This window comes from Salmo trutta, chromosome 30, assembly GCF_901001165.1.
Source record: "Salmo trutta chromosome 30, fSalTru1.1, whole genome shotgun sequence".
Taxonomy (NCBI): domain Eukaryota; kingdom Metazoa; phylum Chordata; class Actinopteri; order Salmoniformes; family Salmonidae; genus Salmo; species Salmo trutta.
The window spans coordinates 12,393,192-12,420,671 of record NC_042986.1 but is presented as its reverse complement, the minus strand read 5'-3'; the positions used below and the strand labels follow the sequence as shown (position 1 = coordinate 12,420,671).

Sequence of the window (27,480 nt, the reverse complement as noted above, 5' to 3'; positions counted from 1 at the left end):
CACAGTGTAGAGGCCGGTCGGGGTATCAAGCGCAACAGTTTGCCAAACCCCACATTTGAAAGGAAGGTGGATAACAGGCACACCGTTAAAAAGGTCCCACAGTTTTCTTGTGCAACAGGGCTTGGTCAGACTTTCAAATATCCGGCCACACACACAACGCACAGCACAAGAAAAGTCTGCAGGAGCAAGGTCATATTGTCCCCGTCTGGTATGCACTGAATAGACAAGTTCAGTTGTATGATAATGCCAAGTGCCAACTAGTTTTATTCAAACGCAAATATATCCAACAGACCTGAAAATATAATGGGACAGGACAGGAGGCTCAATACTGTAACAAAGAAATGCCTTAGCTCTAAAAGGTGTCAACTCCTGTCCTGACTCCTGAGCTTAGCCGGAGCGGAGTCACAAACCAGGCCAGCACAGCAGACTGGGGACTTAAGGCTGTGATTGAATCCATTAGACTTGGACGTACCTCAAGGCTGAAGGCCTGGCACCATTAAACTTCAGCTAAGTGTTACTTAGGGCTGGAAATTGCCAGGGACCTCACGATAATTAGGTGACGATACTGGTATTGCAACTCTCACGATTCTATATGTAACGCGATTCGATACTAAACAAGAATATGGAGAACAAGCTATGAAGGAAAAATACTGGAGTTTTGGTGCAGGCACAGCCAACTAGTGCAAAAATAATATTGTGATTTTCAAAACGATACACTGTCAAAAATAATATTCCGATATGTAACTATCGATCCCCCCCCATCACTAGTGTTTCTTCAGAGCGCCTCTTCACTCGGACCACGCCTGCGTCCCAAAAGGCAGGGTGCTATTTGGGACAGTCCATATAGCAAAACCCTACACACATTGAAAAGTACCACTTCCTCACACCACCCATACGAGTTGCTGTGTAAGTACGCCAACCAACTCCCCTGCTTCATTTACATGCGTCTCCTTGTGTATACGCAAAACCAGTAACCACACTAGTCCACGTATGTAAAACAGAGATAAGATGAGGGAGAGGGAAAACGTCCATGAGGTTCGAGAAGTCGGTAAGTCCTTGACATGGAGACGATGTAGGCCACTGGGGAGAACGCAAGGCCGTTTCATAAGAACAACCGGACAGGACAGGGAAAGACCGACAACATCTGTCCATCCAAACAAAGAGGATGGGTCGTTGATGATTGGTCGTTGATATTTTAAGTAGAAATGGTGTACCAACTGAATCAATATCAAATGAAGTGCCTTTTAATATAGACCACATAGCGAAGTCAATTAATCCTTTTTTATTTAGATGAATGAAGATTTGCTAAAGTGCCAAAATTCAGCATTTTGACATGTCCCTCTATCAACCCTGTGTCACCCACTTAACTCCAAAATCTCTTCAAGTTTCACCATCTTTGTAAATCCCTGGTTATTGTGTTGCTTTGCTTCGACAAAAGTCATTTCTGAAGATTATTACTGATTTCATGCGAGTAGTGATTCTTTTAAGTCTGTCCTTCATTTGAAGGTCAACCCTGTTACACGAACTGAACTCTCATTTTAATATGGTGAAACTATTCCCCTTTAAAACATGTTTTTCAACAGAAACATTGAACATCTAATAGTGAAAACAGTGTAAAAGCAGGTGAGCCGTTTCTAGTCTTTTTTGGCCATTTTCTGGTGTTTTGTGGTCAAAAACTGAGCAGGTCGAGCAGAACGCGCCCACCCTGTTACAAAGACAGGCTAGAAACGTTCACACTTTTTTGATGTGCAGCTTGCATTCAATTGCCCCTCCCTGTTGCACACAACAAGATTCTATTCCCCCTGTCACATGGGGAGTTCTGGCTCATTTAAGAAGAAATCGTCAACCCTGTTACAGTCCACCCTGTTACTTTATTTGGCACAGTCTTTTTTTCTTGGACCTCTTCAGATGAGAAAAATTGTTTTTTGATGATGTTGAACATGTGATCTTTATGACAGAAAGAAAATGTAACCAAGTTACACTTCTCAAAAGGCACTGAACTGGTGGAATGACCCAGTTTATACTGCTTGATGTACTGGCATAAGCAGTCTAGGAGACAAATACAGGCCACACACACACACCTGATCCTCCCTCCTGGAGGCGGAAGATGCAGCCCATTTACAAGCTTGACTATTTATTCCATTCCAATCCAATCCGGGATCGTGTGCAGTCCCAGTTAACCCACAGCTATGACCCAGACCATTAACTGCCCTGGGACAATAGGATTACACCTAAAGGACAACATGGTGTGTGTGCGGGCAAGACAACAATTCAAGTCTTCTGAATGTGATTATCTGAGTGGACATTTGGGCAGGTAAGAGTTAACTAGAAGAATGCACGTTGTCACGAGTCAATTAGATTTTTCACAGACCAGACCAAGGTTACCATAATATGACAAGTACGCCATATTACGAAACACATCATGGTCAAATGCATACATTTGGAGAGTAGGCCTAGGCTGCAAAACCTCTGAACGGTAATAAGAGCACTAGACATACCTGGTTTGACTGTCTTGATACGGATGGGCTCCCGAAAGTGGCGGATGACAGCGAGGGTGTCTCGGTTGGTCAGGCCGCTGACAGGGGTGCCGTTCACTTCCAGAAGCACGTCCCCGCTGTTCGGTAACCTCCCGACGTGACAGACCATTGCCTCCGTAATCACCTGTCCCAGGTATGGGAATTCTCCCAGCTCTGCTCCCCCTTGTACGTCCACAACCGAGCCGAACTCCTCGGCATTCCCCCATGATACCGCGCACTCCTGGACCTTACCGGACCAGTGCTTCTTCTTCTTAAGCGTTTTGGACATGTTTAATCCCTCTTGTAAGTCTTTAGAGTCCCAGACTGTGTGGTTGTTTGAGAGACGAGACAAGCAGTTCTTTTTAAGACGCAGATGTGACTATTGCACAGAGATGCTGAGATGAGGCAATCTGCTCACTAGTGTTTTTGTATTCCATTCCATTCATTGAGCAAATGTCATTTCAAAGCATTATCCGTATGAACATCCCGAATTGTGGGAACATCACCTGTCTGCGATACAATAGTAGACTGTAGTGCAAGACTATCTGCGTCAGCGTTGTCGCAGAAGGCTGGATCGATCGCGGGGATACTGATGTTGTCCCTCGCGCTAAATTCTTGGGTAGCTGGGCAATGAAGCTCTACTTCTGAATGAGTAGCCTACTGTTTACGTACAGTGAATCGGTCTGAAACTGTTTTATAATAGCCTATTACGGACAATAGCCAATAACTCGATTTTGGATCGATCCGTCGTTGAGCCTATAGCATTGACTACTCAGACTGTCCACTTGACTCAGTCGACGTATCAATTTGATTGATTTAAATATCCCCGAACAACTAGCTATGTCGTTGAATTATTGAGCATAAACAACTGTTGCCTAAATGTTGACAATTCTTCATCCTAAATTCGCCAGGGGCCAACTTACTTCCGCGCACTTGTTTTACCTCCTCCGCCGGTGACTTCAGCGACGCAGTCCTTGGAAACGGAACAACATACCTGGCATCAGCAGCGAATGTATTCGCAGAACTCGGGTAGTGTAGCCTACTCTGCTGGCAACTTGCTCACTATTCTTCAACCCTCGTAAGCCCAGCTCAGAGAGCGCCGTCTCGTCAGTTGACGCCCCATGTGGTATCGTGTCAGATTCAGCCCGGTGGCTCACAGAACAGGGGAGACTTAGGCGCAGGAGTCTATGGAACCAAGCATAGAACGATAAATGACGAATAACTTTTTTTTGCTTGTTTTCACGGTGTTGATTTCTTGAAGGAAAGCCCATCCAGGCACCAATGACTGCTTGGGTTTGCCTCCAATCAGGTGGTGGGAACAGAGTAAAACAATGCAAATCAACCAATGGAAATGGTTGGGCGGGGCTTCTGCGCAAACCCTGGTTTCAATGGACCCGCTTCGCTTGATTTAGCTCGTCAAGCTTTCTGGGTGGACTTCGTTCCCAGTCACACGCGTTGGGTACGTTTTGGGACCCGGCGCACAGGCTGAGTAAATCGAGCGTGCCCACTAGTAGACGAAATATTGCTACAATATTATATTCTTGTAGATTACAGACGCTGTCAATTAAATTGCCACCATAGTGCTATGTAACTATAAAATAGTCGTAACAATTGTAATTAGTAGGTTGTTAACTGGAACCAGGACAGTGCAATTACAAGTCAATTTGTATACATTTCATAGCATACTGTAGGGCCAAGTATTTTCGCGAGTCATTTATTGAGGGGAGGATGTCCAGTGTGTCAACTCTTACGTGACTGTGCCATCTTGTGGTTAAATTAACTTGTAGGTCCTGAGAATGTGTAGACACAGAGCAGTAGAGGCTCTTCAGAGGAGGAAGGGGAGGACCACCTTCAGCTAATTTCATAAAAATGTAAATGGTAAAACATTAAAAAAGTTATCCTTTTTAGATAAAACTATACCCATGTCACCAAATAATGGATTCAAATACACTATTTTGCATGGAAGGTCTACAGTAGCCTCAACAGCACTCTGGGTAGCACCATGGTGTAGCCGGAGGACAGCTAGCTTCCGTCCTCCTCTGGGTACATTGACTTCAATACAAAACCTAGGAGGCTCTAGGTTCTCACCCCCTTCCATAGACTTACACAGTAATTATGTCAACTTCTGGATGATGTCCTCCAGCCTATGAGAGCTCTTGCAGCATGAACTGGCATGTTGTCCACCCACAATAAAAGGATCAGAGAATTAATCTAGTACTGAAAGCATAAATTACAGCTAGCTAGCACTGCAGTAATAATGGGATTTAACCAAAGATGACCTGTATTCATTACTGGGAGTTACAGGTTTGCCAAAACAAAACGTCAGATTTTTCAACTAACCTGGTATTGGCGATACCATCTTCATTCTCGATTCGGCCAAACGTATATCTTCTAAAATGGAAGTGTCCAGTTGCAGATGGTGCATTTTAATTTAGAAAATGCACCATTATTAAAATTAAATATTTTTTGCTCCATTAAGTAATCCAACAATGTGTACACCGCCATCTTGTCTATTTATTGATTGGTGGTGCTTTCAAGACAATTGGGAACTCTGGAAAAAAACAAGGTCAAATCATGATGTCAATGATCTTCAAGTCGGAAAGTCGGAGCTCTAGAAAAATGCCAGAGTTTACTACTGTTCAAAATGATTTTTTTGTAATCGGTGCTCGTTTTTTCTCCCTGATTTCCCAGTTGTCTTGAATGCACCGAAGTTGGATGTCGGAGATTTCCAAGTTCCCAGCATGAGATAGCCGTGTCATCATGACGTGGCACTTTGGGGTGGACCCGCCTTAATTAATGAGAGAAATTATATTTTAAATAGACAAAATGGCGGATTTACTTCATAGAGCAACATTTTTTATTTTAACCAAGCATTTTCTAAATTCAAATGCATCACCTGCAACTGGACACAGACATTTTAGAAGACATGTTTGGCTGAATCTAGAACAAAAATATTCCCTATAGTCTACCAGGTTAGTTAAAATCTCTGGTGACATTTTGAATAGTCAAACCTGTAAGTATGGATACCAAAAATCTTTGGTTAATCACATTATCTGGTGTAACAATCGTATCTAGGCAGTCTGAAAATCCCTCGATAGAGCTATAGTTCCAGACCGGTGCACAACTTTCACTGGGGACGTGACCAGTGTCACGTCCCCAGTGTACTAATTTCAGTATTTATTTTCACAGATTTGCTCAAATACGTTATGCATATAAACATTCAAACTATTAAAAGGATAATAGGTTAAACCCTCGTGGGCTGAGAAAATCACTTAAGATTATTTTAATATAAATGATATGGTAACAGGGTTGCGCAAAGTAACAGGGTTGAATGGATTACATTACTTTTGATTGTAGATCATGACATAAATGTGACAAATAAATACCCAGGACCACAGGAATGTTGTTTAATAATATTGTATATATCATTTCGAAGAAGGATCAACAGGATGAGTAGGAATGATTAAAAAAATAAACATGTCAACAAGACCACAAACTGGATCTGATCAAATATTCAATGGACAAACATAACAAATAGTCATATTACAGTAGGCCGACAACCTGGCATTAAAATGAATGAGCATATCAAAAATAGTCATGAACTGATCAATATTTTAGAAAGCTGGTGTTATAATGTTCAGATTTAATTTTAGTGCCTGGCCAGAGTATTCCATACCTCACTTGCGATGGCCATGTGGCGTGAGGTAAAGTTCTCTGGGGGAGGAATGAGGGTCAGCACATCCTCAAAGGGATACGAAAAGAGATCATCCCTCAACGGCCAAATGGTGTGGTTGTACACCAGGGCACAGCATTCCCCCACAACCTCTGGACTGTGCCACTGCACTTCTTCGGGTGTGCTGTGTATGGGGTCTTCTGTGTGTTCATCTGTGGAATTAAAGCTGAAGCACTTTGTTTTTTGGCAATCACACTCCAGATTCCCTGTTGCAGAACACATGCAGCTGACGTTGCGGTAGAGAATTTTCCCAGGTGAAAGAGTGACCACCTGGTGGAGCCTCATTGTGGACGATACGGCTGGAAGGTCAGCTGGCATTTCTTTCACTCCATCCTCCACAGTTTGCTCCTGGATGTAAAACAATTTCACCTTCGATTGTCCCTCACTCAGAGCTTGGTACAGGGACAATGCTGTGGGGATATCAACTCCTTTGCTGACAAGCCTGTTGACCCTCCTCTTCAATGTGCCACCCACACCATCTGGGGCACCTTTGCCATGACTGGCTTCAAAGTAGTTCCAAGTTCCTCTTGTAAAACCATTCTTGAAAATGTCAGTACAAAAGAGGTCAAAATTACCACGCTGCTTGTACTGTGTTCAAGAACCGTTGCAATTTTTTTTTGATGGTTGTCACATCTGGTCATCTCTCTCTGATTTCTCTCAGGATGGGGTCCAGGTGTTGCCATATGGCAGGTAGTCCCTTCAGCCTGGATGCCGATACAGTGCAGAAGGAGGTAGGGGCAGACGCCCCCTCCATGTAGTAAACCCCAGTGTGCAAAGTGGCCTGTTGGTGTGATGCACCAAAATGAACAGCTTGTACTTGAGCGCTGTACTTGCAGCCGTAGTTCTCAGAGAAGTCAATATGGACTGCACATTCATTTGCAGGGAGGTTCAGCTTCAGGGCCCGTGAGAAAGCATATTTCTGTCTGATGTTATAGAGATGGCGCATGAACTTCTGGAGCAAAACTTTACAAGTTACCACCAGCTCTTCTTGGGGGCATTCAAATAATTTTTTCATAGGGATCTTTGAGGCTGCTTCAGGATCATTTTTGTGCTCTTTGTCCACAGTGGCCCACTGAAGGTAGGAGATGCGATCGGTGTCTCTGTAGTGGCTTTTGAGTGCACAGGTATTATTGCTGCATTGCTCACATTCCCCATACATGCATTGCTTGCTTGTGGGGTCACGTGACGGCATGCGTCAGGCTCTCCACATTGGATATGTCGATGATGTGCATCTGGTGAAGCTTTTTGGCAATAAAGCCTAGATTTTCATGTTGTTTGCACATGCATGTGTCACGATCTGCCAATGTTGGATGCACAACCCAGTAGAGGCAAAGTGTGCAGAACAGTGAGTATGGTAGACGGAGGTTGGTATGCTCATCCAGGAACTTCAAATGGAGGTTCTTTATTGAATCCACTTTTCTGCATTTTCTTCTTTTCTTTTGTCACCGTTTGCTTTTTTCAAGTTCCTGCTGACATCGTCACATAAAAATAATCATCTCACCGTTGATCTCAGTGTGGCAACAATCCCCTCGTGTTTCTTCCTCTGGTACCTGTAGACATTTTCATTTGCTAGTTTTGTCCACCTCGTCCTTGAAAATCCAAAAACCTCCTCTGCCAATCAACCTGTACAACCTGTACTTCTTCAGGATTTTGCTGATGACTATTTCTGCAATGACTTGTCTGTCACTCTCTCTCTTTCAATGTGCGTACTTGTTACGTACTTCCTCAGCTACTGAGCTTCTTCCCCCCCAACATCACGTTGCCTAAAATAACTTAAGCATAAATATATTGTCACTTAACTATTTCACCTGCAGAGTGAACTGAAGGAGATACAACCCTGTTAATGTAGTGCACCACTCTTACTGGAATTATAGTAACAGGGTTGTAAATCAATGCTAATGTTAGCTTTTTCTCAGGAATTGATGCTAGCTGTGGAATGTAGCATTACTGTCAAGGTCAAAGACAAACTTAGTTATATAAATAAAAACAGAAAACTCTGAAATTATTTTGTCTTATTCTGATAATGAGTGACACTCAGTCAAGGCTGAAAAGATTGGAAAAATAGAAGAGAGGACTTATCTTTGGTCTACCCATGGTGTTAGCAAATGGCTTGATGACGTCATGTGACTCACTGTTTTTTCTCTTCCTCTGCCAGGATAAATAGGTTTCGGTAACAGGGCTGAGTGCATGTTGTGGGACACAACTTCAGTGCATAATTTATATAATTTTAAATATGTTGATAATTAAACAAATTGTTTTAACAATTACAAGAGACATATCAACAAAATCATACCAAAAAAAGTACATTTAAAACGTATTTTAACTGTTATATTTGATGTGCAATTTGGTCATCAAGAATAGGGGACAAGAGAAAAATGCCGTTTTAGGGGGTGCTCGAGAGCTATTTCGTATTTTAAATAATTTTGGAACCACTTTTGTTCTACAAAGATATTTACATTTTGTCTCAGGACAAGTATAATTTAAACAACAAGTGCATGTTTTTGTATTTTGGGCATGGATTTTTTGAAATTTCATGGGTGGGAAAGAAAATGTCCTCCGATTTTGGAATGACCCAGTTAGCTCACTAACTTTAGCTATACTTTTGCCTCAATCACACTTGACCTGAATCAAAGGATGAAACCAAAGGCCAAACGATTGAAGACCAATATTCTTACGTTTTTTTTAGCGCAATGTGAGTTTTTATTATTCAGTATAGCAATGTAACGTTATTGATCTGTCCGTTTCCCTACCTAATTCACTACTTTTCACACTGACATGGTATAAACAGCTCTACAGGCTACACTGTCATGGTGCACATTCAGTACACAACACTATACTCATCATGTCTTAGCAGGATCAGATGGTGACAGGTGTCCCAGCAGGATCAGACAGCCAGGGAAGACCAGTCCACTGAGCTCAGGCAAATTTTTCACTATATATTATTATAACAATCAGTTGAGTTGATGGGTAGGCTACAGTCTGAGATCTAGGAGTGATGGTCATTTCAATTATTGAACCATTGATTCTATTCTTGGATAATACTAATGTATGTACACCAAGGTAGTTATTTGTCATGCCTCATCTGAGTAGGATCAGATGATGACAGGGGTCTCAGCAGGGTCAGGCAACCAGGGGGAGACCAATCTGTGATGGCGCTGAGGTGAACTTTTGCAGATACAACACTTTATCTCTGTGCAGAAAACACTGGACAAGCCAGAAGCTTCAAATATTGAAACTATTTTAAGGCAGTCTGACAAACCTCCAAAGTTCATTTCCAAACTGTATCAAGGGTTGATAGAGGCTTTTACCGATGACACAAAACACGTCAAACAAAAATGTTAGGAAGACCTGGGTGTCACGCCTGCTCCCGCTCTTCCTCCCCCTGGCGCTCGAGGGCACCAGGATCCCCAGCATTACGCACTCAAGCCCCCATCAGTACGCACACCTGCCTTCCCCCCGTCACGCACATCAGCGATCATTGGACTCACGTGGACTCAGTTACTTGTGTCGTTACCTTCCATATATCTGTCTGTTCCCAAGCTCTTGTTCCCTGGTTCAGGATTAATTGTCTCATGTCCATGTTACCCATGTTCCGACGCTGTTCCTGTCTTGTTTCCTTGTCTGTTCCCGAATAAATGTCTGACTCCCCGTACCTGCTTCTCCTTTCCGGCGTCGGCCCTTACACTGGGAGACACTATTGATGATGATGAATGTATAAAGATATGGTTGAATGCCCAGTCATGTTCATATAATGTCAGACAAATGACTGCAGTTTAAGACCCTCCATAGAACATTCTCTATGCCAGTGAAACTGAATATCATGCACTCAGAAATATAATTCCTCTGCTGGAGGTGTACAGCACAAAAGGGGATGTATTTGCATATGTTATGATCTTGTGAAGGCTGGCTGAATTCTGGTCAGGAATATGTTATTTTATCTCAGTATGTGTACAGATTCTCCCTGTTTTTGTTTGCTTGGAAATGTTGATACTGGAGACTGTTATTAGAACAAACTGTGTAACCTAGCATTTATATCGGCTAAGAAATAAATCTGAAGGTTGGTTATCCTCCCACAGTGTCACATTTGATGGCAGAAATGTCAAGTTATGCATCACTCGATTTGATTTATTACAAGATTAACGGTGCACAAGATTAAGACTCCCAAGTGGCGCAGTGAAGTAGATGCAAATAGATATTTTTTTTCATGGCACGCGAGATGCCTGTCTGATTTGCGCCTGTCTGAGTGGACTAATCCATTGAGGAGGCCGTGGTGAAATCCATTGAGGAGCCATTTCGAGGGCATTCATTGTTTCATAACTTCATTGTGTGCATTGTCTGCTGTGTCTATCAATTCCCCATTACATATATCACTAGTATTAGCCTACATTTACCGTTAATTCCCAGAATTTCTAATCTACGATGTTTGTTTGGTTACGATCATTTCTGTTAATGCATTCAATATATTATTATTACTGTCATTTACCATTCTCATTGTCGGAGTGGACGTGTTTTGCAGAACTCAACTTTTTTTTTTTTCATTCCATTTACGAGTTTTGCCAATTTATTTGTCTTTTGTTTGAAACATTCCTGTTAAGGACGCGCACCTGATTACGCATACTGAAGTAGGACTAGTTTACCTGGCCTGGGCACAAATGTAGGCCTATGAATGTGCCCATTTGGGAATGTCTGATAGTATTTCTGATTGTCTTAACTCACCACCGCTAATGAGCAGTGGAACTTCTCAAAGTACATTTCCTTCACCTCAAACAGTAAGTAAACTAAGTCTGTTTTTAGAATAATTTGAGAATGACAATAGTTCCGCAACGTATTTGTACAATATTTCCAGCTCTCTCCCATTCGATAACCACTCGGCATTAAAGGGGAAAATGTAATGCTCTGATCCAGTGGAAACGTCATAAAATACCTGATCACTTCTTATCCCTTCCAAAAATTGTATTGGAGAGAGTCTCAGTCTTAAATCATTTTCCACACACAGTCTGTGCCTGTATTTAGTTTTCATGCTAGTGAGGGCCGAGAATCCACTCTCACATAGGTACCTGGTTGCAAAGGCCATCAGTGTCTTAACAGCGCGATTTGCAAAGGCAGGATACTCTGCTTGCACGTAAGTTACCACTCCACTAGGTCTCCTTGTCATGGCTTTTGCGCCATCAGTACAGATACCAACACATCTTGACCACCAAAGTCCATTTGATGTCACAAAGCTGTCCAGTACTTAAAAAATATCCTCTCCTGTTGCCCTGGTTTCCAGTGGTTCGCAGAAGAGGATGTCTTTAAAAAATTGACCCCCCCATAAACGTAACGGACATATACCAGGAGCTGTGCCAGGCCCAACACTTCTGTTGACTCATCCAGCTGTAATGCGTAGAATTCACTGGCTTGTATGAGAAGCAGTAATTGCTTCAAAACATCTCCTGCAATGTCACTGAAACAGTGTTGTTTGATGAAGTCATTGTCTGTATAGTTTTTTTGGGCCTTTTCCCCCAGCCATATCCGCGGCAGCAGGAATAATTAAGTCCTCCACAATAGTATGGGGCTTGTCTGTCCTAGCCACTCAGTAGCTCACCATATAAGACGCTTCTAGCCCCTTCTTATTAATGGTAACTGTTGCATTTATACATGTCTTACTACTCAAAAGTCGTCTTAACTTTCGCTCAAAAAACTCCCGTGGCTTATTTTTAAAATTGGCATGTTTTGTTTCTAAATGTCTGCGCAAGAGTGAAGGTTTCAATCGAGTTGTGAGATAGTACTGAGGAAAGGCACTACTCCCAATATAACCCCATGTCACAACTTCCGCCGAAGTTGGTGCCTCTCCTTGTTCGGGCAGCGTTCGCCTGTTAGGGTTGAACTGGCTATTTGTTTGCATAACTTATATAATATACTGGGGAAGCTATGCTACAATATTAAGTATATAAACTACGGATAAGTCAACTGCTGAAGACAAGAACTACACCCGGCGACAGGAAGTGCGTCACGAGGCTGGGACCAGCCTGCACGCCGACGATAGGATGAGCAAGTTTAAACCACGCTCCTCCTCCCTCTGACAGGCCAGCATTGAGCAGGAACTATCACTGTCAGAGTATATAAGAGAGAACAATAGGATGAGACGCTCTCTTCTCTGTCTGCCCTGCGAGGTGTAACAGCGAGACCGTATACGAACGACATATTTACCATACACGTGTTTGCATTAATTAAAGTACAAATAAATCAGAAGTTACTATGTGCTGACTATTTTGTTCTGATACCAGAATCGAATTAACGCAACTTTAACACGCCGGTCATCGTCACCGGCTTTCTAGCTGCCACCGATCCATGTTTCTTTGTCCATTTGTTATGATTGATTGTTCACACCTGGTTCCCATTTCGTTATGATTATTTCCCTATTTAAACCCTCTGGTTATCATGATGTTTTGTGCGTTATTGTTTTACTGTTGGTCATGTTAGTTGTGTTTGTCGTTATTGTTTTATCCCTGCGTGGATTTTGTGTGATGAGCTTTTTTTCTAGAGTAAATACGTATGTTTTACTCAGTTCGGTGTCCTGCGATTGACTCTATTTCTCATCTCCAATACACAGACACTGACGCCCCAAATCAATCTAGTTCTCATCATATTTGCACCTCTTCGATGGTCCAACATCCCTGTCTGTTGTTCAATGCTTTCCCGAGCTCTTTGGCTGCCAGTGTTCATGCTAGCTGGGCTAGCAATAAATGTAGAATTACTGATGCTAGCATTGGATGTGCTCATGGAAGCAGAACAACTTGTGTTGTCGACAGGTGCAGGTGTAGTACTGCTGGTAGTAGCAGTACACATTTCAGTTGAATGCACTGAGTTGTACAACTGACTAGTTATCCCCCTTTCCTTTACTACCAGTAGAGCTGGTATGTGTCTCTATAGAAACGGCTTTCATTTTTTTAACCATTTATAGATGTTTCTAGCAAACAGAATGAGCAGCAGCTACGTTTGGCTATATACAGACCGTTAGTGGAATTCCCGCGAGAGAGTAATGGTTAATGTTATTAGATGTTAATTATTTGACTAGACTACCTGTATTTGACATTATGTTGTTATTTCGCTGAACACTACATGGTTTCATTTTATTTTTGCCGGTGAAACGAGGCTACTCAGGCAAGAAAAAAACATCACCCAAATGTATAGCCCCATTGAAAAATCAAAATGGACTGTTTGAAAATGTGAATCACATTTTTATTTGGCATACCCCCACCAGCAAGTTGGGGGTATGCCAAGTTTGGAAATATCCGTTTTAGAGAATTTGACAGTACATTCAACCGGCCTCATGTGGTTATACGCAGACCATGTGTAACCACGCCAGCCCAGGACCTCCACATCCGGCTTTTCCACTTTCGGGATCATCTGAGACCTGCCACCTGAACAGCTGATGAAACTGAGGAGTATTTCTGTCTGTAAAAAAGCCTTTTGTGGGGAAAAACTCATTCTGCTTTGCTGGGCCTGGCACCCCAGTGGCCCACCCATGGCTGTGCCCCTGCCCAGTCATGTGAAATCCATAGATTAAGGCCTAATTAATGTATTTCAATTGACTGATTGCCTTATATGAACTGTAACGCTGTAAAATCGTTGAAATTGTTGCATGTTGCATTTATATTTTTGTTCAGTATAAATGAAATGAAACTGTTCCACGAAAATCATAACTGGCACACAGATTGTTAGAAATTGTAAGATAAATTGGCACTCCAAATGGGAAAGGTTGCTGTCTGCTGGTGTAGCCTATTACCGGTAACTTCTGGAGAGTAACTGTGAAGCCCAGCAGCAGCAGGAGAAGGAGGGTCGGGAACAAATCTTTGGCTCCTTCGAGTCAGTTGTGTCTTAATTATTTAATCATACAGCGTGCTTAAAAGCGTCAGACAAGTTAAATACATAGTTGATTTTATTAAAACACATAGGGTGTGTCTATATATTGAAAATACATCTTTAAAAATTTAGACCAATCAATTGGTCGAAAGAAAAGACTACTCTTTTTCAACCAAGGTTTTTTTTTGTCTGGTACAGCCTTAGTAGAAATGGAGGAAATTAGCTTTATATGTCCCCAAAAATCTGAGGGAGGACCCCGCCAGGTTATGTCCCCCACACTTATAAAACCAAAGTTGCACCCCTGGTTCCAGATGCAGCCCAAACCATGTGACAAAGATTGCCGTCAGCAATTTTATGTGCTCATTCTCATCCATTAATTCCCATTCATGGACTTTGAGTATGACCTGTGTTCTTGATGCCATGTAGGGCAGAATAACAATGCTATTTACTCCTCCTATGCATAGACAATTCGTGGTCTGTTTGTTTTAGCGTTTATCTGCATTTTTCTTTTACACATTCTCCAACTCCAAGCGCAGTCTCACAAACATTTCAAACTCACAGTTACTTCTTGGTTGGATCAGCTGTTTTCCTGCGGCCAGAGGTTGCGAATGGTTATGGATTGGTTTGACTTCATTAGGGAAGACCACTTCGCCTAATATTCATGGTCATAGGGCTCCGATATTTTACAAACTGATTCACAGTGGTTGAAAACATTTAGTTGTGGTGATTATCAATGTTGTCATGAAGCTACAGAGTAGGCCTATAGATGGCCTACATGCAGTGGCGACCTGTCATTCAGGGCTGTGCTGGGTGGAGATTATAACAGAACATGGCCAAGATGTTCAAACGTTAATTGATGACCAGCAGGATCAGATAATAATAATCACAGTGTTTGTAGAGGGTGCAACAAGTCAGCACCTCAGGAGTAAATGTCAGTTGGCTTTTCATAGCCGATCATTCAGAGTTAGAGACAGCAGGTGCGGTAGAGAGAGAGTCCAAAACAGCAGGTCCGGCCCAAAGGTAGCACATCCAGTGAACAGGTCAGGGTTCCATAGCCGCAGGCAGAACAGTTGAATCTGGCGCAGCAGCATGACCAGGTGGACTGGGGACAGCAAGGAGTCATCGGGCCAGGTAGTCCTGAGGCATGGTCCTAGGGCCCAGGTCCTCCGAGAGAAAGAGAGAGAGAGAAGGAGAGAGAGAAAGAGATAAAAAGAGAGAGAATTAGAGTGAGCATACTTACATCCTGCCTGTTTGGCCCTGTCCGGGGGTATCGTCGGACTGGGCCACAGTGTCTCCCGACCCCTCCTGTCTCAGCCTCCAGTATTTATACTGCAATAGTTTATTTGTCGGGGGGCTAGGGTCAGTCTGTTATATCTGGAGTATTTCTCCTGTTTTATCCGGTGTCCTGTGTGAATTTAACCCCACCCAATTTGCCAAAGCACAGCCCCCACACCACTAGAGGGATATCTTCAAACACCAACCTACTACCCTGAGACAAGGCCGAGTATAGCCCATGAAGATCTCCCCCGCGGCACGAACCCGAGGGGCGGCCAACCCGGACAGGAAGATCACGTCAGTGACTCAACCCACTCAAGTGAGGCACCCCTCCTAGGGACAGCATGGAAGAGCACCAGTAAGCCAGTGACTTCCGGTTAGAGGCAGAGAATCCCAGTGAGAGAGGGGAACCGGCCAGGCAGCAACAGCAAGGGCGGTTCATCGCTCCAGTGCCTTTCCGTTCACCTTCACACCCCTGGGCCAGGCTACACTCTATCATAGGACCTACTGAAGAGATGAGTCTTCAATAAAGACTTAAAGGTCGAGGCCGAGTCTGCGTCTCTCACATGGATAGGCAGACCATTCCATAAAAATTGAGCTCTATAGGAGAAAGCCCTGCCTCCAGCTGTTTGCTTAGAAATTCTAGGGACAGTAAGGAGGCCTCATGTCAACATCATACTTTAAAAATCTTAGCTAGCAGTCATCATGAATCAAGTCGACAATCTACTGGCAAATCCTTTTCAATCCTTGTCATATGAAGAGAAATAATGAAGGGAAATGATATATAAAACATATCGGTGCTCATCAGCCATTGGACATAAACATTACACAACAAGTTGGAAATAGCAAATTCAACAAAGAGTGGTTTGGAAATAATCAGTGGCTGTGTGGTCCCAAATTTGGGATTAAGGGGTTCTTAAAAAGTTTAAAATGATAAACATTCAACATTGGTCATGCTGTCAATGAGCATGATTTGTGCCGCGCTCAAAACAACTGTTAACTCGGAACTGCAAAAACTTGTCTTCAGTGAGTTCAAGACAACTGGGAAGTCGAGAATAAACGAGCTCCGACTGGGAAAATAAGTTTTGAACGGTCATCCAACTCGGAATTGTAAATCTGGCCTCTTGTTTTTTTCAGAGTTCCCAGTTTATGAAAGCACTATAAATCCAGAGAATGCTAGACTTTGATGACAAAATTTGCTCACGAAGGACCGCGGTGCCACCTTCCTGTTCAAGTGAGCACAGCACAACAAGGTGAGTCCAAAAATGTCTTGTATGCTGCTGCATAAATTATGTAATATGCCAGTGAGATATGTATACTGTAGCTGAGAAAGTAATAGTAAGTGTATGTTGTGTAGTAAGCTGTTAGTAGCCCATGTGCCTCACCCTAATAATTTGGTCTATTTACCCCTCTTAATTTTGCCTCTTTTCTGACTTTGTGGTGCACATGTAGCCTATAACCTGCTTTAGAGAAATGTAATCATTGAATATTGTAAGAGCTTATATGCCCCCTTTATTTATCCTACGGTTCTGACTTGGTGTACAATGACAACACTGTAAGAACTCCCCTTCTTCTGAATTCTCTCGCTGTACATTTCAGGTGCTAAACAAATAGTTGTATTGACTACGTCCGTCCAAGCTCGCTCATTAATGTCTTAATCGAAATTATGGATTGCCTCTTATCCGCTAGTCGTCCCCTTAGGCCATAGTTTGTACATCTCATCCAGATTTGTTTAAGCAAGTCAGCCATATCAGCTATGTTTTTTTAAAAGGCATTAAATGAGGCTGAATGAACAGTTTCGCTGGCAGACAAGGCTCTGCTGATAGCCAGGTGTATTCATGGTAAAATGTTGGAACTGCTGTTGGGACAGCTTTATGTAGGCCCTAACAGTTTGTGGGCACCGTTTGTCACCATTATAGTGCAATTAATGTATTGTTTAGTGTTGTGTAGTGGCTTTGCTGGCATGCATCCCCCCTTTTTTTTGCCCCACCAAGATTGACATGCTAAAATGAATATTGGTCTGTGATATGGGAGGTCTTCAGTTCTAGAGGGAGTGTAGCTCTCTATGTGCATGGTAGAATAATAGATTTGTCTACTCTGGGTCTGGGTGGTTAGTTAGTATGCAGTGTTGCAGACAGGTGCTGCTCTTGGTAATTGGAGGCAGAGGATGGATAATCCAGAGATGTCTTTCTGTGCCATTTACAGCTTTTAGTTCTCCACAAGTGGACCATTACCTAAAATACATCTCCACCCCACAACCTGGCTCTCATCATGGCCACATGTTGCCCCCCACACACACAGACAGAGGTGTATCCTGAAATGCCTGAAATTGCAATATACAGAAATTATTTGAGGAACCCTCACAAAAATGTTTTGCCATTGTCAATACCAGATATTGGTATTTCTCTCAGGAATTGTCTGAAAGAAACATCCCTTTGCTTTATGGCTGGATTGGTATGAAGTGTAATTTTAATAATTTGTAGATACCAGTTAAATCCTTGCTTAACTTATAGCCTATATAATACAATTAATAAAATAGGCGATTGTATACATTTAAAATATTTTTTTATTGACGCAAATCCAAATGAGAAATGGTTGTAAAATTGATAAGAAATACATTATTTGTCAAATGTCTCCATCTGCTGGCGAATTATAGGCCTACATTCAACCATCCACGGACTTCCACTTCTAATAGGAGCTCTCTCAATGGACATGTGTGTGGGGAACACCTGAACAGAGGACACGAACAAAAAAAAACTAAAATGCTAGTGCGTAAAAGGTACCTGAACGGAGGACACGCACAACTAAAGCCTAAAATGCTTGTGCGTAAAAGGTAGATATCTTTTAAATTCGAGCATTACGCGATGTTCTTGACAATTACATTATTTTCCCCTCAATATTAGTTATCTTAATATTTTCTATACAATTATAATCAGTCATTCATTTAAAAATGTTCCTGTGTTAATAATTAAGTCAGTCAATTTGCTGCGTTCTCCTCCATGGTCATCCCCCGTTCAGCCAGAAGGACATTCCACGTCACAAAATGGGTATTTTCATAAAGTTGTTGATATTTGCCTATGGCCACTGGAGAGGTTACAGACCGGTAGGCCTACTCCTTTCAATTCCTGCTGTCCTGATTATCCCTGGTAAGTTCCCTCTAATAACTGTTAGGAGCCGGCTCGCATATCAGAAGAGCCGAATCTATTCATAAAAAAAAATAAAAAAATAAGATATGAATCATCAAAAGATTTAAATGAATAGAATTAACGAATTCAAAGAACGAAAAAAGAAATACTATAATATAGGCCTAAATGCTCAAGCGTACATTCGTTCTGTCTGTCTGCTCAGACTAACAGCCTCACCTGTTGTTCCTGTCAATCAGACACGCAGTGTCAACCAATGAACCAACGATGCGTGAGGGAGGGCCGAGCCAACTCAGTCACACACTTAGCAGCCGAGGAGAGAGAGGAAGGACAGCTGTGAAAACTACAGCTGGAAAATGAGTCGGAAGCACAGTAGCATTTGGATGCATTTTAATAATGTAGACACAGTGCACAGTGTAGAATTTGTCAAAACAAAATCTCACATAAAGCCGGTTCTACGCACAACCTACACCGGCATATGCGCACTCAACTGTGAAGCTAATTGTAGCGGCGCTTCGAGAAACTAGCGGGCCTGCTAGTGATAGTGGTGGAGCCAGCACACGTGTTTATATACATTAAAAAGTTATACTTTAAATGCAAATGCTTAATAGCATTATTTTTCATAACAAACCAATGCATTTTTAAATACATTGTGGTCAAGGTAGAGTATGATTTCATTTAATAATTTAATTCGAGTTGTTTTAACACCAATCATAGTCAAACTATCGCAAACTGACTTGAAAAAATACAAAACATTTTTTTTAAAGAGCCGTTTGGGAGCCTAAAGAGCAGGCTCTTTTTGGTGAGGAAAAGAGCCGGAATTCCCATCACTAATAACTGTACAGTTTTACTTGGTAAGTAACAGTGAAGACGGTTTGTTGTTCCAGACCGAGGCATTTGATAGTGGCACTATTGGGAAGAGTAATTCATGTAGATAATGACACGATGGCCAACACCCGGGGTCTATTCATTACGTCTTGCAACTGGACAGTTAACCGTTTAAGAATCAGATGGAAGCAAACAGAACGGGACCTACGTTAATTTGTCCACAAACTCTCGTTTTCGTTACAAAACGTTTTCCGTTTGGAGTAAACGGTTTGTCGCAATGCAGATAGCCGGGTTAGCCAATGTGTGGGAGCACTGGTTGGTCGGCCCAATTGAGGTACTATGCACATGAATGTATAGTTAAAGTGACTATGCATATATGATAAACAGAGAGTAGCAGCAGCGTAAAAAGAGGGGTTGGGGGGGCACACAGTGCAAATAGTCCGGGTAGCCACTTGATGCAACAATGCCTCAGACCCTCTCTGTTGTAAGCTTTATGTTGCCTTGTCCTTATGTAAACTGACACACAGTCTAAGATTAAAGTTTAGGTGTGCCATTCAGCTCTGTGGAATGTATAATTGTTACATTGACCTGGCTGTTGTGTTCCCCCTGGCTGTGGTGTGGTTCAGTTGAAGAAACATACAATCTACCTGCATGGAATCCGCGTAACATTAACATTACATTGTCATCTTGCAGACACTCCCATCCAGAGCAATCGCAGGAGCAACCAGGGTCAAGCGCCCCGCCCAAGGGCACATCAACAAATCTCCCACCAAGTCAAATCGGGGACCCAAACCACAGAACAAGCTCCCAACTGCCAGGCCACCAACCATCCAAGATCCCCCCCACAGTTCCCTCGAGTTGCCCCTCAACCATCCGAGACTCCCCCTACACTGAACAAAAATATAAACACAACATTCAACAATTTAAAAGATTTTACAGAGTTACAGTTCATATAAGGAAATCAGTCAATTGAAATAAATTCATTAGGCCCTAATCCAGTTGCGTAAAGTACTTCAGTAAAAACAACTTTAAAGTACTACTTAACTCGTTATTTGGGGTATCTGTACTTTTCTTTACTATTTATATTTTTGCCTACTTTTACTTCACTACATATCTAAAGAAAATAATGTACTTTTTACTCCACACATTTTCCCTGACACACAAAATTACATTTTCACTGGAAAATGGTCCAATTCACACACTTATCAAGAGAACATCCCTGGTCATCCCTCTGAGCTGGCAGACAAATTATGCCTCAGTGTTGGAATGTGCCCCTGGCTATCCGTAAATAGATTTTTTTTTTAACAAGAAAAATTGTGCTTTCTGGTTTACATAAGATAAGGAATTTGACGTTATTAATACTTTTACTTTTGATACTTAAGTATATTTAAAACCAAATACTTTTACTTTTACTCCGGTTGTATTGTACTGGGTGACTTTTACTTGAGCCGTTTTCTATTAAGGTATCTTTACCTTTACTCAAGTATGACAATTGAGTACTTTTTCTGCCACTGCCCTAATCTATGGATTTCACATGACTGGGAATACAGACATGCAATTGTTAGTCTTCCAGCTTTTCAGCTTCCAGGAATTGTGTACAGACCATTGCGAAATGGGACTGTGAATTATCATGCTGAAACATGAGGTGATGGCAGCGGATGAATGGCACGACAGTAGGCCTCAGGATCTCATCATGGTATCTGTGTGTAACCGATGTGAAATGGCTAGTTAGTTAGCGGTGGTGTGTGCTAATAGCGTTTCAATCAGTGACGTCACTCGCTCTGAGACTTGAAGTAGGGTTTCCCCTTGCGTTGCAAGGGCCGCGGCTTTTGTGGCGCGATGGGTAACGATGCTTCGTGGGGTGTCAGTTGTTGATGTGTGCAAGGGTCCCTGGTTCGAGCCCGGGTTGGGGCGAGGCGAGGGACGGAACCTACACTGTTACATGTGCATTCAAATTACCATCGATATAATGCAATTGTGGTCATTGTCTGTAGCTTGTGCCTGCCCATACCGTAACCACACCGCCATCATGGTTCACAATGTTGAAATCAGCAAACCTGTTATGTGAATTTTGTTATCAATGTTCATTAACTTAAATGAATCTACTCAGTCTGCAACCCAGAGTTTGTAAGATTCTGGTTGAATGAAACAGACGAGAGTCCCAGCTTACAATAGTCAAAATGTTTATTCACGAGGGTACTCTGAAGTTCATTATACAAAGACATCCATTTTATAGTTCACTTCCTACCTACGCACATACATCCACACAAACACTAGATATCCTACGCACATACATACACGCGAACAGTAGGTGAGTTTTGTGCTTCTCTAGAGTTCTCACCACTGTGTATCACTACCCAGCGCTGTCCGTTCCATTCCCCCGAGATTAGAGGAACCTTGAGAAGTACTCCCTGTCCTATCATAAGTTTCTCAGAGTTCTAGCCAAGTCGAGCCAAACACAGTGTTAATTGTTCTCGGTATTTTATTCGGCACACACACACACACATTTATCTCCCTCCCAGTCCAACCTAGTTGGACTTATGTTTAATACTTTAATTATTCATTATACTGCTACATGAACAACTATTTACTAATTAGTTACGTTTCAGGGTAGAATTATTTAATCATTATCTTTAAACATATCAATTATTTTATCAAAACCACTCACTGACACGGCGCCATACACGGAGTCTGCGGTTGTGAGGCCGATTGGACGTACTGCCAAATTCACTAAAATGACGTTGGAGGCGGGTTAAGGTTGAGAAATTGACATTTAATTCTCTGGCAACAGCTCCGGCGGAGATTCCTGCAGTCAGCATGCCAATTGCACGCTCCCTCAACTTGAGATATCTGTGGCATTGTGTTGTGTGACAACTGCCCATTTTAGAGCGGCCTTTTATGGTCCACAGCACAAGGTGCACCTGTGTAATGATCATGCTGTTTAATCAGCTTCTTGATATGACACACCTGTCAGGTGGATGGATTATCTTGGCAAAGCAGAAATGCTCACTAACGGATGTAAACAAATTTGTGCATGAAATTTGAGAGAGATAAGCTTTTTGTGCAGATTTAAGTGAAGTCCCCACTGTGCTTCAGATTTTTATTTTTATGCAATCTGCTCTTATCATCACTCTGCATTACTGTACACTTTTGTTAACCATGACTAACCTCTACTGCCTAGGCAGGCACAAACACTACATGACCAAAAGTATGTGATACCTGCTCGTCGAACATCTCATTCCAAAATCATGGGCATTAATATGTTAGTCCCCTCTTTGCTGCTATATCAGCCTACACTCTTCTGGGAAGGCTTTCCACTAGATGTTGGAACATTGCTGCGGGGCCTTGCTTCCATTCAGCCACAAGCATTATTGAGGTCGGGCACTGATGTTGGGCGATTAGGCCAGGCTCGCAGTCTGCATTCCAATTCATCTCAAAGGTGATTGATGAGGTTGAGGTCAGGGCTCTGTGCAGGCCAGTCAAGTTCTTCCACACCAAACTGTTGCAACAAAGTTGGAACCATAGAATCGTGTAGAATGTCATTGTATGCTGTAGCGTTAAGATTTTCCTTCACTGGAACTAATGGGCCTAGCCCGAACCATAAAAAAACAGCCACCAAACTTTACAGTTCGCACTATGCATTGAGCCAGGCAGTGTTCTCCTGGCATCCGCCAAACCCAGATTTTGTACCGGTACCCATTGTATATAGTCCTGCTATTGTTATTTACTGCCGCTCTTTAATTATTTGTTATTCTTATCTCTATCTTTTTTGGGGTATTTTCTTAACTGCATTGTTGGTTAAGGGCTTGTAAGTAAGCATTTCACTGTAAGGTCTACACCTGTTGTATTTGGCTCATGTGACAAATAACATTTGATTTGATTTGATCTCTTCAGTAAGGCCAGGAGAATGAATGGCTGTGTGTTTGATTGTATAGCCCAGTCAGCAATGGGTGTGGCTGAAATAGCCAAATCCACTAATTTGAAGGGGTGTCCACATACTTTTGTATATATAGTGTAGAAGGGCATAGTACAGAACATTATAAGATCAACCTCAATAAATAACTTTTTAAGTTGAAATTAAAATGCATGCTGTCACAAATGCTTAGCACTCTACTGCATTAAATCCAGCAGGTCAGAGTGTGTCCCCATTAGCCCAGTTGGTCCATGGAAGATCCCAGAAGACTGTTCTCTGGGGGGGCTGGAGTTCTAGCAGACGGGCCACTATGGACCAATCTGCAGAAGCACACTCTGGAGAGGACATATCTACTGCTGTGGTGGTCAAGACACTCAGGGGTATGCGCTTGTACTGTACAGCGCGCAGAGGCTGTGTGTGCGTGGAAAATAGTTGCATCTTTTTGGAGAGTTTGCCCCAAGAAAGTTTGAGGTATGGAATAGCTTTGTGAGTACCTCGCAGGTAAAAACAATCAATTTTGGAATTGTCCTCTTAGAGGGAATTTCTCATCCCACTGCATTAAATAGAAAAACAAGTTAAGTGGATATCCAATCTCTTACGTGCAGTATACTGTATCTCCTTTCAAATGGCTTAAATCAGCCTGAGGCAAAAGAGTTTGTGGGCGGGATCCTTTTCCATGGGACAGTGTGTAAACACCTCCACCTGGTCCAGATGCTGTGGTGCCAGTACCAGCCACTACCCATGTACCTGGTTCTGTAGTCCTGGCAACCTCCTGCATTACCTATGGACCTTGAGGAATGGCCGGGACTTCAAAAGTCAACTTAGCTGTAACAACTTAGCTGTAACAAATACATTGGAAATCGTACTCAGCAGTGCTCTTACTAATCAACTATGTTGAATATTTCTATTCACAATATTATGTAAATAATTCATTATTACATTTTTCAGATATATTTAATTACAAGGTTCACAGAGAAATAATTGGTCAATTTAATTTCAGACATTTGATTCCGGTCATTCACTGATTTAAATAAGATGAAATACATTTCCCTGCTCTCCAGAGGGATTCGGAGTCCTTGGATCCACTCCAGCACTTTTCAGAGAGATCACTGTTTTCGGTGGCAAAGAAGATGGCAGCAGGCCAAAATGACAAGTCGGAGGTGCCAAAATGACAGCTAATGTCCCTCTCAAATGGCAGGTTCCAGAGAGGATGATGAAGCGTCCAACCAGACAGAAGCGATGTGTGAGCGTTGGGACTTAATCTGTGTTTGGGAATCTGCCCCCGTAGCCTAGAATATACATAGATGCTTGTTTTATTAACTGGCAAAATATTTCTACATGCCTTTGTTGCTTTTTGTAATATTAAAATGCTTGATAGCTGTTTTTCTCTCACCCTCAGATGGTCTTTTGAATCTATGTCTATATAAATTGATCACATTGGGTAACTGTTACTTTGTGCATATCTGATTAAAGTAATTTTGCAAATGTACTTCACCAATAAGTTAACATTTAGGGTGACCAGTTTTAGTTGAGAACCCCTGTAAACCTGTCCATCCCTGGCCAAAAACAATCTATAATAATAAACAGTGTATAATATTCTCATTAAACGAAAATAATGTATAGTCAATCACTCCACAGCCAAGTAAAGCCTGTTACTAGCTGTGTAACGCCTCCATGTTGTGGCCACCTATTTAATATCATTGGGCTCTCTCCTTCTGTGCTATTCAGATCTCTCAGGTATGACCTGATGAAGTTCTGCTGGATGTGGAGCTTCAAAGACCGGCCTGTGTTCTCAGCCATCATCAAGCTTCTGGAGTCCTACACATTCCTGGCTGACACTAGACATCTACATCCCAAAGGGCATAGACATCTTTGACTACACCAAGAGGGCAGGTGTGCTCCTCTAAATATCTAGCCTAAAGCATCACATTCATGAAGAGGCTAAAAGCAAGCAGAGGCAGACTGGCCATCTGGCATTTCTGGCATATGCCAGATGGCTGGTCCATTTTTAGCTCAGTGAGCATGTTAACTTTTTTTTGTTCAAAATTATCATGATCTGGCAATTATCTGCCGATAAGCTAGAAATTGGCCAGTGAGGGGGGCCTCGAAAATAAATGGCCTGGTGTGTTAAACGCCAGGGCTGATTTCTGGTCCCAGTCTGCCCCTGAAAGCAAGGATTTGGTCCCTTACGAAGCATGGCTGTAGTTGATTCTAGGTTCATGTGTACTGTACTGTGGTATCAACATCCAGAGAGATTTTATTAAACCGAGATGAAACGTTGTAAATGATTTAACATAAGGGTGTGTAAGTATTGTATGGCGAATGCAACCTATAGCCTTATTGTAAGATTGCACAAAATGTTGTACAACCACACTGGGGATTTTTGGATGAGTGAGACTTTCAGCACAAAATGGATGTCAGGAAGAAAAACATTCTACTAATGTTATTGTCACCATCCCTCACCTCACATGTTTGGTCCATCAGTAGTGAATTCTTTTTGAAATTGTACAGATATAATAAGCGTTCTTGATGTCATCTTGTCATGAAAGCAGGCAAGTCATTATAAATCACCACTTTATTGTCAAAGGTACAGAATAAAAAATACAGATCTTCATAATACGTTTACTGGTTTATAATTGGGTGAGTATCACTCTTGTGCATTGAACTGTAGTAATGAGGCATGTATTGTGGTCATACAGTTGAAGTCTTGAAGTCACTGATCACGCTACGTACAATTGGCCTTTAAGTGTACTTCACTCCCTCTACGCTGTTGATTTTGTTCATAAAATTGCTTGTCATTGACCATGATGTTAACAAACCAGCAGTTTGGACCACGTGGAGGTGACATTTATAGTTGTACTGTAGTGTTGCTGTTGTCAGTCAAGACATTTCAAAACAAACTCGTCACATTGTCTCCATCACTCACACACATCTAAAATCCTAAAGAGAGGCACAAACCACCATTTTCATAACACACCCAGTCATGCGGAAATGGAATAAGTCCTTGCTCGACCGACTGGATCAAGAACAGGAATATCTAGATAACATTTGTCATGACTCAGGCTTAAAAGTAACCGCAAAACTTTCACACTACTGAGCTGAGCCGAACCAAGCCAAGATGAGCAGGACAAGTTACACATAAACCATAGTTACTGGAACAGTGCTGGAAAGGACAGCAGGAATGGAAATTATCCAAGTCAGCACAGTTCAGGCCGGCACTAGTGTTATGAAAAAAAAATTAATAATAATACATTCAAAATACCTTGGGTAAAAAGCAATTTTTTTGGTACTACTGAAAGTGCAAAGCCTCCTAAAACAGAAGCAGAGGTGCACAAATACCAAATAAAAAGCTACGTTCACAGGAGATAAAATCTAACCACTCGTGTAAATCAAATTGAAAGATGTCAAACCCTTACTTAGAATAAAATCTGCTCATGTGTTTTGAGTTAAACACGGGAACCAGTTATCTTATATGAACGCTCAATATTGTATTCACCATGGCTAGCCCATGACATCTTTTTAAAATAGTACTGTAATACTAGTGATTCAAATATCTGGTGGGAACGTAAGCACTAATACATTTTGCCTCCAATGAAATGAAACTAATCTCTCGTCACAATGGTAGGAGGATATTTTCTTCTTTTTTTAACAAATTTAGATTGAAGAATGCAGTTTGATGCTCAAAAACCAAGTTTGTTTTTGAAGTTAAAATAAAAAAACAATATTTAACAATCCCATATGCACACACAATGTATTATGTACAAACACTGTGGTAGAGTTAATTCGAACAGAAGATATGAACCAGTCTGTCTACCATCATTTAACAAACTGGGTGGTTTGAGGCCAAAATGCTGAAAGCCATGGTATATCAGACCTTATACAACAGGTGGGTCTAATCCTGGACGCTGATTGGTTAAAACCGCATTCCAGCCTGTGTCTATTCCACAAGTTACCACCTGCTAAATCTGACGTTAAAATGCCCATTTACTCTGTTCCAGTGGTGTAAAGTACTTAAGTAAAAATACTTTAAAGTACTACTTAAGTCATTTTTTGGGGGCATCTGTACTTTACTATTGATATTGAACAACTTTTACTTTACTGCATTTCTAAATCAAATAAATGTATGGAGTGAAAAGTACATTTCCCTGACACTCAAAAGTACTCATTATATTTTGAATGCTTAGCAGGACTGGAAAATGGTCAAATTCACACACTTATCAAGAGAAC

General features: G+C 41.9%; 1 protein-coding gene and 1 long non-coding RNA gene across 3 annotated transcripts in view; one reads left to right on the top strand and one right to left on the bottom strand.

Annotated features, from left to right (window-relative positions):
* LOC115167975 (membrane-associated guanylate kinase, WW and PDZ domain-containing protein 3) overlaps window positions 1–3,927 on the bottom strand; it is a 192,016-nt gene extending 188,089 nt beyond the window's left edge. Inside the window, exon 1 of one of the 2 annotated variants that reach the window (XM_029722779.1) lies at window positions 2,499–3,927. In XM_029722779.1, coding sequence (XP_029578639.1) covers window positions 2,499–2,805 — 307 coding nt within the window. In that variant the 5' untranslated portion in view covers window positions 2,806–3,927. The remainder of the gene's footprint in view (window positions 1–2,498) is intronic. The other variant, XM_029722778.1, reaches the window with a different exon arrangement.
* Window positions 2,170–25,870, top strand: LOC115167977 (uncharacterized). The gene is made up of 2 exons (XR_003870602.1): window positions 2,170–2,314; window positions 24,982–25,870. It is a non-coding gene; the product is annotated as an uncharacterized LOC115167977 (long non-coding RNA).
* Window positions 25,871–27,480: the final 1,610 nt, after the last annotated feature.